Source organism: Cryptomeria japonica, chromosome 6, assembly GCF_030272615.1.
Source record: "Cryptomeria japonica chromosome 6, Sugi_1.0, whole genome shotgun sequence".
Classification (NCBI taxonomy): Eukaryota; Viridiplantae; Streptophyta; class Pinopsida; order Cupressales; family Cupressaceae; genus Cryptomeria; species Cryptomeria japonica.
In genome coordinates, this window is record NC_081410.1 from 441270390 (window position 1) to 441285125 (window position 14736).

General features: G+C 39.6%; 1 protein-coding gene across 12 annotated transcripts in view; it reads left to right on the forward strand.

Annotated features, from left to right (window-relative positions):
- LOC131037528 (mRNA cap guanine-N7 methyltransferase 1) overlaps positions 1-14736 on the forward strand; it is a 131242-nt gene that overhangs the window by 89338 nt on the left and 27168 nt on the right. For 8 of the 12 annotated variants that reach the window (XM_057969689.2, XM_057969690.2, XM_057969693.2 and 5 more), the window contains 2 exons: positions 425-487; positions 924-1047. In XM_057969689.2, coding sequence (XP_057825672.2) covers positions 425-487; positions 924-1047 — 187 coding nt within the window. Of the gene's footprint in view, positions 1-424; positions 540-923; positions 1048-14736 lie in introns of those variants that run through there. The other 4 variants (XM_057969696.2, XM_059207398.1, XM_057969695.2 and 1 more) reach the window with 2 other exon arrangements.

Sequence of the window (14736 nt, forward strand, 5' to 3'; positions counted from 1 at the left end):
GAGATGCAATATATGGACTTCCTTTTTGTTTCTTATTACATAGAAGAAAGCAGATATATCTCTAAATTTTTTTCTCCTTTATTTTTAAATTTCCTTTTATACATCCAAGTTTCTGTATTTATGAGACTTGAATCTTTCAAAATTGTTGAGAGATGACAGGTGTTCCCTATTTTATTTTTTTAATTTATATTATTTCAGATTTAGCTGTATATACTGATTGAAATATCGTTATAGTTATTGATAAATCAAGTTTTGGTTTTACTAGGATGTAAGACAGGACAGTACTTAGTAAATTAAATATGTAATTAAGGGTTTGGATGTCTGAGATCACCATGATATCTTAAAATGGAGAAGTGATTGTGAACATATGTGTTATTGGTAATGGGAAATTCAACTTGCTAATTGGTTTTAATACATGTTGCAGGATGCAGTTGATTGCCCGGAATGGCTTGTACCCTTTCATAAATTCAAAGAACTAGCAGAAGAGGTTGATCTAACATATATACTGTGGCTACATGCTTTACACATTTAATTTTGATGTATGTGTTCTTACATTGAATAAATGTCGATATGCTTCACTGTAGAAAGTCCACCTTGTATTGTGATTTTCCATGTTCTCAGCTTGTTTTCTGTTTTTTTGCTTTATGATTAGATTTATTTAAACTGATTCCTCTTGTATTTGGATTAATTCTCTATGATTCCCCTGTTATTTTTGTCTGTCTCTTATTTTATTTTTGCTTATTTGTAGTGGGGTCCCCTTTGTCCTACCATGGCATACATTTTAAAATTTCTTATTTGTACCAAGGTTCTCCTTGTCCTACCATGGCATACATTTTAAAATTTCTTATTTGTACCAAGGTTCTCCCCATGTCATGATCAATGCACATTGACTGGATACACTTGGTGCCACTGTGTCATGGCAGTATGAGCTGGAGCTCGTTTTTAAGAAGAATTCACATGAATTTGTGCACGAATACTTAAAAAAACCAGAATTTGCAGAATTGATGCAGAGATTAGGTGCTCTTGGTGACGGAAGTGGTGATGAAAGTAAGTATTTTATCTTTATTTCAAGTTGTTCCATTATTATGTTCTACTTTTCCGCTAATCTTTCAATCATTTTTAATCTGTACTACATTTCTAGTGAAGTGATCTGCTTATCAATCAGCTTGAGGACATTCGGTCTGTAATTTTTTACAATGATCACCCCTCTATCTACAGATTTTTCATACATATTTTATACATATTTGTATGGTCAAAAGCACAGGAAAAAACGCCAAACTAAAACCCGAAGATGAACAAGGCAACATTGCCTGATAATTTCGTCCAACTAAGTTGTTCAACAAAGAGGATGTCACACTGCAGATTTCTGTCTTAAAAGGCTAATTCAAAGAGCAAATAACTGTCAATTTTGTTGAAAATCCTAGTTTCTCTATGTATTTAACTAATCCTTCTTCTGTTATTTATATCAAGATTCAATTGTATATTTTTTTATTCAGATTCATTGACTCATCTCATGAATCACTGGTTCACACGTCTCCATCTCTCATGAGAATGAATGGTCCACTTGACACTCATTGCATCTACGTGACACTCATAGGGGTGAAGCATCAAGACTTTCAGGAGGTAACCCATCTCAGTATTACTCTGACTCAAGCACAGTTTTAAATGGAGTAGCAAGACTATGGAGTTTCCCCAAATCAAGCTTACTTAGCTTGCCACTCCATTTGCAAGTGTATTTGAATCAGAATAGTATGGGGATGGCTGACCTTTTGGGAAGTCCATGCTTCACCTCTGTGAACATCACCTAGATGCAATGATTGCTAAGTGGATTATTGATTCTCATGAGAGATAGGTTCATGTGAATCACTACCCATGAAATATGGGTCAATGAGTTTGACTGTGATGAACCTTTGCTGGTTCAACTCTTCAACCTGCTGTAATTTTTAGATCTTCTTTGTAATTTTTAATTATTAAGATGGTCTTTCAGAAATAGACAGAAGTTGCAAAAGAGGGTTTCTTTAATTTGCAACACATATTGAATAATACATGAATTTAATCAACTGAAACAATGAATTGGAGAATTTAGAAGCATACCCGTAGGTCCTTACTAATGAATTGAAAAATCACTACTGATCCCAAGTTCTATATGTGCAAACAAGCGACATTAGTGGAATAGCTTCTTGGGTAGTGTATGCTGAAAATCTCAAGGGGGACTTACGTTTAACAACTGTCTTGAACTGCTGGACTTAGATGGATTTGGCAATTTTAGGCTCTTCTTTTTTTTTTTGATTTTCGGGGTGTAGACTTTAAGAAAAAGGAGAAAAGAGATAGGGTTTAGGAAAACTAATCTAATCCTACGAACTCTAGAGATGGTATCAATTGGATGCTCTCTAGAAACCAAACTTTGCTTCGCCACACTAGGGGAAACTACACAAAGCCGGTGCAATCTTCAATGGATTGTGCTTATGATTAATACATTGGGATGCACGGAGGATGGGCTCAGACTAACTTTGCACGGTAAAATGGAAATCATCCATTTACCAAAAGTATGAGCGGAGATACACCATCAATTGACACTTATCAAATCCTTCGTTCAAATTAACAACAATGAAAGCAAATCTAGATTAATTTTAACTAATTGTTGAGGAAATTGAAACCATGCAAATCATTCAAACAATAGGGATTACAAAGCAAGCGCACATACAATATGTTATTTGGAAATGACCTTACGCAACAATACATCAAAAACCTCACACACTCCAAATGAGAGGAGGTAGCCTTATATAGTTTTTCAAGAATAAATAAACGACAGAGATCAAACAGTGATCAAGGGCTAAGATTGAAAGCTACAAACCCTAATTAGTGTTTCCCAAAACACTATCAGCTTGAATGAATAATAAAGTGACATGTGGCACAACTGCTAATTTCACTAAGGTGAGCGTCCACTTTCCTCTTTCGCAGATTCGATGTAGTTGGACACAATAAGCCTGACCTCCTCCATAGTGACACTTGGTAAACTGCTAATCTGGAAGTCAATGATGTCCACATCATCGGTATATGTGGCGAGGACGCTTTCCCACTCAATCGCTTGGGCAAGAAAGTTTTCATCGATGAAGAGAAAGTTTGCAATCTTTGAAAGATCGCCCTTGTCAATCATCCCTGAATCCTTGAAGAAGCTTGACTGAATCTTGGCTCTCAGGTTCTCTGCCTGCAAATGCTTCTCCCTTATACTCTCTTTCTTCCAGATATCAGACGCTACATGAAACACCTTTCTCAAGATCTCCCTGACACTTTCCTCTGTCTCGAAGCACTTGGTCTCAGATTTCTTCAAAACTTCAATCCAGGTGACCAAGGCATAGTACCAGGTGTTTAAGTCCTACCTATGTCCAACCTGTATGACACCTGCATCTACTAGGCTTCTTTTCGACAAGCCTCGGATAACTTTTAGATGCGGAAGTATTTCATCCTGAATTTCCTCCACATCCTCCGAATTGTTAGCTAGGTCTAGGATACGGTTGATCAACGAAGAGGCTGACGCATGTGTTGACACTAAATTTTCTACCAGTATATCAGTACGTGCTGAAGCGTCTGACATCCACTCCTTGGCTTGTGTAAATGTGCCCTTCATATCCTCATAATCCTTCATTGGTTCGTGTTGAAGAGGCTGTGGAGGGGTAACTGAGGTCTCATGGTTAAGTGGTCTGGTAAGATGGAGAACATACTTTCTCCACTGCTGGTTTTCTTCTTCAACCTTCTTTCACTTTTCTTTCTCTTGAGCTAAGCTTGTCTTCAGAGAGTTACAAGAGTCATCGAAATACTGGACCTCTTGGTCTTGGGTGGGCTTACCCAGCTCTATGGTGGTTATCTTTTAATCATCTGCGACGACATTGTCCCTAGTTTTTCCTTCTTTAGGCACCGCTATCTGGATTGTCCTGAATCCTGCACTGTCTCTCTGAATCAAAGAAAACTTTTTGGCGGGCTTGGGTGGTTTAGCTGTAACTGGCTCATTCACCTTCTCCAGAAATGTTGCTGTGATTTCTTCGGAACAGGCCTCCTTGGGGACCGTAGCTTTTATTCTTTCCCTTAGCCAATCCGGGATAGTTGATTGCTCTACAGTATTCTGGTCAAATCCATCATCTATCCCTCCTAGGTTTGCAACTATGCCATCTAAGAAGACTGTAGGCGTTTCAGTTTGCTCTCTGTCTAGACTTTGGACAACTTCCTTCATTACTTCCTCAACTGAAGGAGAAGGCACTCTCACTTCATCACTAATCATGCATATGTTCATCTACTGCTCCTCAACGACATTCTGATCGGGTACGATACAAGCGGCACTTAGGATGGACTGGCCTTTGCTGGACTCCCTTCTTTCCCCTACAATATTCTTTCCTGTGACCTTTACGAAGCTTCTAATCAACTCCTTCCTCTTCCGAGACCCAACACTTTCTGGATTCCGGGCATTACCTCCAGAGGTACAAGGATTGGAGGACAAAGAGTCATCCATTCCCATCAATTCATAGGTCAAGGCCACACCTTTGGACTTTAGTTGCCTTGTCCTTTCAGATGTCCACCACCTAGAATATTCAACCACCGTCCTCATGAGGTCTGCTAGATCGGATTTCTCTCCCTCTGCCCAATATATCAAAACTAGTGGTTCATTCTTCATCTTTTCAAAGCCCGACTGCTGAAGCTCAAGGCTATCCTCTACTTGGTCAGCAACTCTGAATACCTTTGTTGCTCTTACCACGCTCAAAGGAATTCTCGACCAAAATCTCTTCCTGATCTCAAAACTATCGGCTGTGTTAGCCCAATAATCTTCTAGATCAGCCCTGTGTTCAAATGTCATTCCTTCGACTCTGGAGGAGCGTCTTTGTCCACTTGAAATTTCATCGTGCCTAGGATCTGCAAGCAGAGAATGAAACTTAAAGTTAGAAATTAATTCGTAAATTGACAAAGGGGGCTGCGAAATGGCTAAGTGTTTGAAAATTTCATTTTATTCTCATACTTAGCCATAAAAACTGAAGTTTCATTTGAAAACCCTTCAATCTCAAGGATGGTTGTGATCGTAAATCAACACCAAGTGTTATAACTTCAAAAACTTTCTTAAACTTAGTCAAAAAAAATGATTATCCTCCCCTAGAAATTCGAATAAATCCACTAAGCATCATTTCTCAAACTCTGAAAAATACTCAGAAAATACATAAATCTGCATCATGAATTCAATTTCACGTTCGAATAGATGGAAGTAAGGCTGGAAATCTCTCAAAAATACTCAGAAAATTCGGGAAGGATTCAACAATTCTTCCTTATACTGGTTGGCTTTTCTTAAAAATCTGTGAAACTTTTGCCAAAAAAGCTTGCCCAACTGTAAGCAATGTCGAAATTTCTTCAAATGAACTCCAATCCAAAAATACTTTACTATGGTCTCCTTAATAACTTCGAACTTCTTAGTGTAGAAATGAAGTTACGACGAAGTATTTGTAAACAAAGTTAAATCTTCAATTAGAAACACTCAAAATCGTACAACTCATGTTTCCAATTTTAACTCCACTCTTGAGGAAAGTGTTGTCACCTCTAGTTCAAAAAAAATATCTTCCAAAAGTTTCTAATTTAGCTACAAGTTCAAAATCCTTGGCAATCTTTCAATATTCCCTTTTTGAAAACTTTCTATTTTGGTTTTAAGTTCGAATTTCTTCATGGATTTTGATGACATCAATCCAAACTTGTTGACTTTGTTTGACTCCAAGGCATAGGGCGGAGTTTTGATGGCTCTCTCTTGGGTGGACTTTGGTGCCCGTTCCATCTTGGGCGGACTTTTGAAGGCTCTCCCTTGGGCGGACTTTGGTGCCCCTTCTACATGGCAGACTTTGGACATTCCCCATGATAGGGCGGACTTTTGGACTTACTATCCAAGGCGGAGTTTAGGAACTACCCCTACATGGCGGACTTTTAGGAGATCACCATCATCTTGCTTGGATAGGGCGGACTTTGGAAGCATGACTACCAAGGTGGAGTTTGGAGATAGCTCAACCAAGGCGGAGTTTTAACTATCTTCTCCAAGGGCGGAGTTTTGAAGACACCCCCAAGGGTGGAGTTTTGAAGCCTCTCAAGGCGGACTTTAGGAAGGTTTCCTTGAGGGCGGTGTAATGTCCCGTTTTTAGCGCAACATGATATGGGGTGTCGTTAGCTTATTCTGACACGGTCCCGAAGGCTAACTAGGACATTGGTGGGATCCTGAGGTGTTTTGGCCTAGGTTTTTTCAGTTTCAGGCCAATCGGTGCTGCTCTGACAGGGTTTCTAGACACTTACTATTTATAGTAAGTTAGTCTCCAAGCAGTGACTTGAAATTTTTAGTGTTTCCCTGGTTGGCATAATTATCAGTAAAAAAAATATTTGAAGGCGACAATGATTTAAAGGGATTATCAACAATGTTTTAATATTTAACGATAAAGTGTAAAGTTAAATTAAATATTTAACTTTATCGTTATATTATAAGGTTGGGAATATAAAGTAATGTTTAAAATATTAAAAGTTCCCTTTAATGTGTACATTGTGGGAAATGATATTTTATTCTAAAATGTATTATCCCACATTTAGGAAATGAAGTGTTTGCATCCAGGAAGAAGATATAAATTGAGGTTGAGAGCTGTCTTTTGGGGTATGCTTGGAGAAGATTTAATATCTTGTTGTTGGATTTCTTGAGAAATCTGATTCGTTGGGCTTGGAGGACGAAATCCCTCTTGGTCAGGAGAATTTATGGTGTTTTCATTTAGGAAACACATTGGGTTCATTAGATTTTCACAGGGCAGATTTAAGAAGATTTTGGAGCAGTTTGAAGGTGATAGTGAAGATATATGAGTTGCTGTGAGCAATGCGTGAACAGTGCCGTGAACAATAACGTGAACAGTTCGTGAACAGTGCCGTGAACAGTAACGTGAACGGTAATGTGAACAGTGCCGTGAATAGTGCAGCTACAGTGTGTGAACAGTGTTTTCGACAGGTTCTATACTTGTGGAGTTCAGGTTTGAATTTGTTTTTTATCATATGGTCTGTAATATTCTTCAGATCTGATTTGTATGCTTAGGGTTGGAATTTGTTTTTTATATTGAATAAACTTTGAAAGCTTTACAATAAATATCAATTTATCCAATTTATCCTATTGCAAATCAAGAACCAAAAAATCCAGTAGTCAGCTTGCAAGCCAATTGTTTGACAAAATTACACTAAGTAAAAAGGACATAAATTTAGTGCCGAACAGGGTGTCCATTTCAGGCGGAGTTTAATGTTACCTCAAGACATGGCGGAGTTTTAGAGTATTCCCTAGGGTGGACTTTTAGAGGTGGCACCAAGGAGGGCGGAGTTTTGAGCTCCCTCTTCTTGGTCTCTTTAACACATGGCGGACTTTAGGCCTCTCTCAACATAGGGCGGGGTTAGAATGACCTTTCCCAAGGCGGACTTTTCTGGCCCCTCCATTTTGGGAGGAGTTTTATGAAGGCTCCTACATGGCAGACTTCTCCCACTCTACAAGGCATGGCGGAGTTTTGAAGGCTCTCCCTTGGGTGGACTTTGGTGCCCCTTCCATCTTGGGCGGACTTTTGGCCTACCTCCTCAAGCATGGCGGACTTAAGGAAGGACTCCATCCCATCCTCTTCAAAGCGGACTTTTATGACTCCTTTCATGGGGGACCTTTGAAGCACCTCCAACATAGCGAATCTTGATCATCTCTCCAACATGGTGGACCTTTGCTTGGGCGGACTTTCTGCACCCCTGTCATGACACTCAACCTTATCCATTAGCCATACGTAGAAAATTTTTGGAAAATTTCAAAATTTCACATTTTAACCAAATTTAACCAGATAAACTTGAAATTTGAAATCCATACTTAGGCAAACCATTTGAAGCAATATGACCCCTAAAATGTAGGGAACTGGCTTTTTAGGTCAAAACTTGGAAATTTTGGGTCCCGGTCGAAGCAGGTCAGTGGTATTAGCACAAACCCTAGATTCCCATTCTGAAAAAGCAAAAAGCAGACATCCCTAAAAAATAGGAAAAACTTTCTAAAAATAGCCATATTAGGGATCGGGCTAAAAATGCCAAAAATGAAACTTCCTAAAAAATAGGAAAAAGCAAAAAAGCAAACTTTCTAAAAATAGAAAGTTTTTAAAATTTGTCCAAATCAATTGCGATCTTCGTCCTTTGGCCTTACTAAGCACTTTGGCGGTGTTCATACTCTGGAATCACATGGTTTGCAAAAACTAACTTTCAATCCTTAGGACTCAAACCGTTCAAAACTTAGCGAGGCTTGACAAAATTGAAGCGGAAGGCCACGAGCTACAAACAAAAACCCTAGAAAGCAGGAAAAGAGAGGGTCCCCATTTGCAAATGGGGCGATGTGTGAAAAAGGTCACAACAAGATGTTCCTTAACTCTCGGTGGTAATGCATCCCATTCATCATGAAGTGTGGTTACGTTAACTGTAAAGGCCACCTCATCTTCCTCCTCAGCTACGTCCTCTTCTTCAGGTTCATTTCTAACAAAAGTTGGGCATGTAGGCCTATCATTGGTGTGTGTGGGAGTCACTCTTGCCCTTGGGCAACTAGCAACACTACGATTTTCCTCCTGGTTCTGATTATGCCCCCTTGGCATAGTGATCTGTTGTATGGCTATAGTCAACTGCTGCAACACATTTGCCACTTGTCATTGCCATGTTACTAAACCCCTCATAATAACTCCGGCATCTTGGTCCTCATTGTTCACAGCCTCTCTGCGTGGCTCATCATCATCCCTGTCCCCCATAATTTCCAAAGGTATTTCTTTAGTTTGATTAGAATCACCCTGTAAATCAGGTCTCCTGCGTGTGTAATACGTGTGAGGCCCAGTCTGTTGTTGATGCATAAAAAAAAATTCTAACCCTCCAGGAAGGCAGGATCAAAGCTTTGATACCACTATGATGAACCCTTGCTGGTTCAACTCTTCATCCTGCTGTAATTTGTAGATCTTCTTTGTAATTTTTAATTATTAAGATGGTCTTTCAGAAATAGATAGAAGTTGCAGAAGAGGGTTTCTTTAATTTGCAACACATATTGAATAATACATGAATTTAATCAATTGAAACAATGAATTGGAGAATTTAGAAGCATACTCGTAGGTCCTTAGTCAATTTATTGAAAAGAAAGAATAAATCAGCAACTTACAAAGTTCTGATTTTTATTCTGGAACAATTCAGATCTGCTCTTATTTAAATACGAGGACACCCAAACAGTGAAAGATGGTGCCAATAAATGAGCAAGCTGTGTTTGGGAAAAGAAGCCTCCAAACCACAGAAGAATCAACAACAAAACAGTAAATAGGAAAACCCTACAACAAATCTGCCTTGTAAGAAGCCAAATCTGCCCCAATTCAATTCAATTTGACTTCTGAATGAAGCCAACCAAGCTGCAACAATTTGATTGATCTTTCACAATTTCAAAGCTACTGAATTATGAAGAATGCATGCTCTCCAAAACTGATCCAAACCCTAGCCGCCATAGCCAAGTGCTCAGGAGAAAATGTCAAATGCTCAATATCAAGAATGAGGTTTAATTTCCATCTTGGCTGCCTAAATACCCAAAAGGTGCGATTTTTGGCAATTAGGGATTTAAAAATAATAACTTGCTTTTAGGGTTCCCAACTTAACCTTAAAAGCCATGCTTAGCTTAGGAGATAATAAATCTTCACTTAAATAAATTTAAGTGATGCACTTTATGATTTTATATTAATATTTCATTAAAATGTTAATTGCCTGTGGATCCACTAAAAAATTCATATCTCTCTCATTATTGCTCGAAAACTGAATCTATCAGAAGCTAGGGTCACAGTTCGCCATGCCAATGAAAATAGGACCATGTTTATTTTTAGCAAGTTTTCCCTAAAAAATAGGAAATCCTCATAAAGTGTCAGAAACTGACGAAACGAAAACCAGAACTGAACTCAACACTGAACTAGAACAAATAGATAGACCACTCCTCAAGATACTGCATTACTTACCCCTTTATCCATGCTTTGTTAGCCTACAAGGGTCCAAAAATAAGCTAACTCCTCAATCCCAAGTCCTTGACTAGGATGGGGACATTACAGTCCGCCCTCCCAAAATTTGCTTGTCCTCAAGCAAACTCAATGCTGGATGCTGTAAAATGCTATCAGAATCCCAAGTAGCATCCTCTATTGGCAAATCCTTCCATTTAATCAAAAATTCCTTGATGATACTTCTCCGCAAATGACGCTCTCTGAACTCGAGAATGGCCTCAGGTACTAGCACTAACTTCCCCTCATCATCTAAGGGTGGTAGAACTGCATAAGGAACTATCTGTTGTCCCAATGCCTTCTTAAGGCGTGACACATGGAACACATTATGAACTTTACTATCAGCCGGTAAATCTAACTCATGAGCCACCTAGCCTGGAAATCCTGAAAGGACCATAGTAACGTGGCTTGAGTTTCTCTGAGCCCTTCTTTCTAAGAGAGGACTGTCTATAGGGCTGTAGCATCAAATACACGATATCTCCGATTTGAAAAGATCGCTCAACCCTCCTTTGATCAACATATTGCTTTTGCTGATTCTGAGCCTTCTGAATATTATCGTGAAGTGCTCTCATAATATCTTGGTTCTCCTGTAGCAGATTCCCAACACTCGGTTCTCGGCAACGCTCATCAATAAATCCAGAAAACTAGGAGCATCATATCCATACAAAGCTCTGAAAGGTGTCATTTGAATAGTCATGTGGTGAGTGGAATTATAACAATACTCGCACAAATGTAACCACTTCACCCAAGCCTTCTGCTGCCCTGAAATGTAGTTCCGCAGGTATCCCTCCACCCACTTGTTGACAATCTCTGTCTGTCCAACAGTCTGGGGGTGGTAATTGGTACTCGGAGTGGGCTTTGTCCCGCAAAGTCTAAATAACTCTTGCCAGAAGTGACCCATAAATCTGCTGTCCCTATCATTGACAATACTCTGAGGTAAACCGTGCAATCTAAATACCTCATGAAAGAAAAGATCGGCCACCTGACAAGCGGAATAAGTAGTCGTGATCGGAAAAAAAATGTGCATACTTAGTCAACCGATCAACCACCACATATATGCTGTCTCTCCCTTGGGCTTTTGGCAAGCCCGTAATAAAGTCCATAGACACGCATTCCCACTTCCTGTCAGGAATAGGAAGTGGCTGAAGTAACCTTGCAGGGAAGTTGTGCTCATGCTTGTTCTGCTGGCAAATAGAACACTCTCTGACGTACTGAAGAATATAAGACTTGAAACCCTTCCAAGAGAATCTCTCACGTACCTGCCTATAGGTCTTAAAGTACCTAGGATGTCCAGCCATAGGTGAATCCTGGAAAGTCCTCAATACTATGCATTTCACCTCAGAACTTGGAACTAAAAATATCCTCTCTTTGTAAATGATGAGGTCATCCACAAGAGAGTACTTGATGTCCTGTACTGTTCCATCAATAATAATAGATGCCCATAGATTCTTGGCATACTCTGCTATAATCAAGTGTTTCCAATCTTCATACACAGCTGCCATGGAGCTCAATTGGGGGTGGCGAGATAAAGCATCAGCAACAACGTTTTGAGTCCCTTTGACATTGGAGATGTCAAAATCATAAGACTATAACTTGCTGACCCACTTCTGTTGACGCTCATTTAGATCCCGCTGTCCAAGAAAATGCTTTAAACTATTATGATCAGTTTTTACACAAAACTTGTTGCCAACTAAATATTGCCTGAATTTGGCCATTGCATGCATAATGGCCAACATTTCCTTATCATAAATACTATAGCTCCTCTCCGGACCCTGAAGCTTCCTGCTCTCATAAGCTATAGGATGATGATCTTGCATAATTACTGCACCAATATCCTCTCCACATGCGTCACAATGAAGTTCAAAAGGTTTGGTGAAATCCGGTAAAGCAAGAACTGGACATGTAGTCATCAATTGCTTGAACTTCTCAAAACACTCCCATGCGAGAGGTGTCCAAACAAATGCACCCTTCTTGGTTAAATCAATGAGTGGTGCAGCATGCCATGAAAAACCACTAACAAATCGATGGTAGAAGGCACATAAACCAACAAATCCCTTGAGTTGAGTCAGGGTCTCAGGAGTAGGCCAATCAACGATGGCACGAACCTTATCAGGATCCATGCGAACTCCCTCTTCGCTGATTATGTGACCCAAATACAAAAGTTTTGCCATTCCCAATGCACACTTGGACTCTTTGGCGTAGAAGGACTCCCTGTCAAGTATGCCTAAAACAGTATCCAAGTGCTCCTCCCAAGTTCTACTGTAAACCAAAATGTCATCAAAGAAAACCAGAACAAACCTCCTCAACTGAGATTGGAAGACCCTGTTCATAGTGGACTGAAAGGTTGCTGGTGCATTGGTCAACCCAAAAGGCATAACCAAAAACTCAGTGTCCACAATGACATCTAAATGCAGTCTTCTCAATATCCTGCTCCCTGACATTGATCTGATGATAACCTGTTCTTAAATCAATCTTGGAGAAGTAACAAGCTCCATGAAGCTCATGTAACAACTCATCAATGCGAGGAATGGGATACCTGTTCTTTATAGTCTTTTTATTCAGCATACGGTAATCAATGCACATTCTGAGTGTACCATCTTTCTTCTTCACCAAAACAACCGATGAAGCGAAAGGAGATTTACTCGGCCTTATGTGTCCCATTGCTAGAAGTTCTTTGATAGTTTTCTCAATTTCATCTTTCAACCGCGTGGGGTGTCGGTAAGGTGTAATCATAATGGGTTTGGTGCCTTCGTCAAGCTCAATAATGTGTTCTATGCCTCTATCAGGAGGCCTACCAGGAGGTATGTCACTAAACACCTTTGTATGCTTAACTCTAAGCTCCTGAATATTTGAATGATAAGGTGTTTTATGCTGCGCCTCATAAGTAGGCACGAGTTTACACTCTGCTGCCCAATCCACCATGTCATGCTTGACAAGTCTCTCCATTCTTTTAAGAGTGATTAATTTCAAGTTGCTGGCTTTGATAGCTTTAAGAACATGATTAGTCCCATCAACCTTGAATTTCATCTCCATATCTCTGAGGTTGAGTGTAAATTCACCTATGGCATGAAGCCACGTCATGCCAAGAACCACATCTGTATTTCCCATATTAACCACATAAAAATCAGCTTTGAACTCATAATTATTGAGTTTCATGGGTAAGTCTGAAATCATTCTATCACAAGTCAGCACATTACCATCAACAACTTTCACCCTTATGCCTTCAAACTCTTGAGTTTGAATCCCACGCTTCTCCACCAACCGTGCATCTATGAAATTATGAGTTGTACCTGTATCAAGTAGAGAAAAGACTCTTTGACCAGCCAAGAGTCCACGCAACCTAAAAAAACCTTCTCCTTGCATGCTAGACATGTGAGCTTCCCGTAGATCAAATTCTCCTTCATTTTCAACCTCCTTTTTTGAATTTTCAGTCTCGAAGTCATTTTGATCAGCTTGCTGGTCCATGTTATCAGTCATGTTTTCTCTCTCATGAAACCACTCCATATTCCTATTTTGACCCTTTGGCCTGAGGGGACAGTCATGGTTTTGATCATAAGGACCCTTACAATGAAAACATAGCCTCCTTCTACGCAAATAATTGACTGTTTCCCTATCCAAAGGCGTTGTAAACTTCTTCCCTTGGTCCACATTTTCTGATTTATTTTGATCATACTTGCTGTCATTAAATGATGAGGATGGTTTTGAGTTGTTAGGAGTGAACTTACTACGAGGAGCGGTAAGTTCCATGCTGCGTGACTTCCTCACGGCTTCTTGCAAGGTAGGGGGATCAAAAGCCTTAATCCAACCTTTCATAGGCTCATAAAAACCACCAACAAAAAGAGTGACCAGTCTTCTTTTTGAAATGTTAGTTACCATAACTGAAAGCTTCTGAAATTCACTAATATAAGATTCCAAGCTGCCCATTTGTTTCAGCTGAGCTAAATCCCTGAAATACAACTCTGGATCTCTTTTATCAAAATGCTCAACCAATCTGTCAGTGAATTCTTGGTATGTAGTAATAAGGTCATGATGCAAAGTCACCAACCCATGGTGCCACCAATCATGGGCTACCCCATCCAAATGCAAAGCTGCAAACTTAATAGCATCTTCTTCTGACATAGGATGTAGATTCAGGAAGGTATCCAACTTGCTTATCCAAGCTCTGGTTGTAACACTACCGCTGCCATCAAAAGTAGAAAGTATGAGCTTGTTGATTGCATATTTGAGGTCATTAGTTTTGTTCCAAGGTTTCCTATCATTCCAATTCCACTTCTTGTTGTGTTCCCTCTTTTGACTCATAAACCTGTCAAAGTTAAGATGTGTTGGTGTCTGTTTTATCATCTACCAAACATTAGGATAGGATACCCGAAGGCATTCTATCCTCTCCTGAAAAATCACTGTTGATCCCAAGGTCTATATGTGCGAACAAGCGACTTTAGTGGAATAGCTTCTTGGGTAGTGTATGCTGAAAATTTCAAGGGAGACTTACGTTTAACAACTGTCTTGAACTGTTGGACTTAGATGGATTTGGCAATTTTAGGCTCCTCTTTTTATTTTGGATTTTCGGGGTTTAGACTTTAAAAAAAAGGAGAAAAGAGCTAGGGTTTAGGAAAACTAATCTAATCCTACGAATTCCAGAGACGGTATCAATTGGATACTCTCTAGAAACCAAACT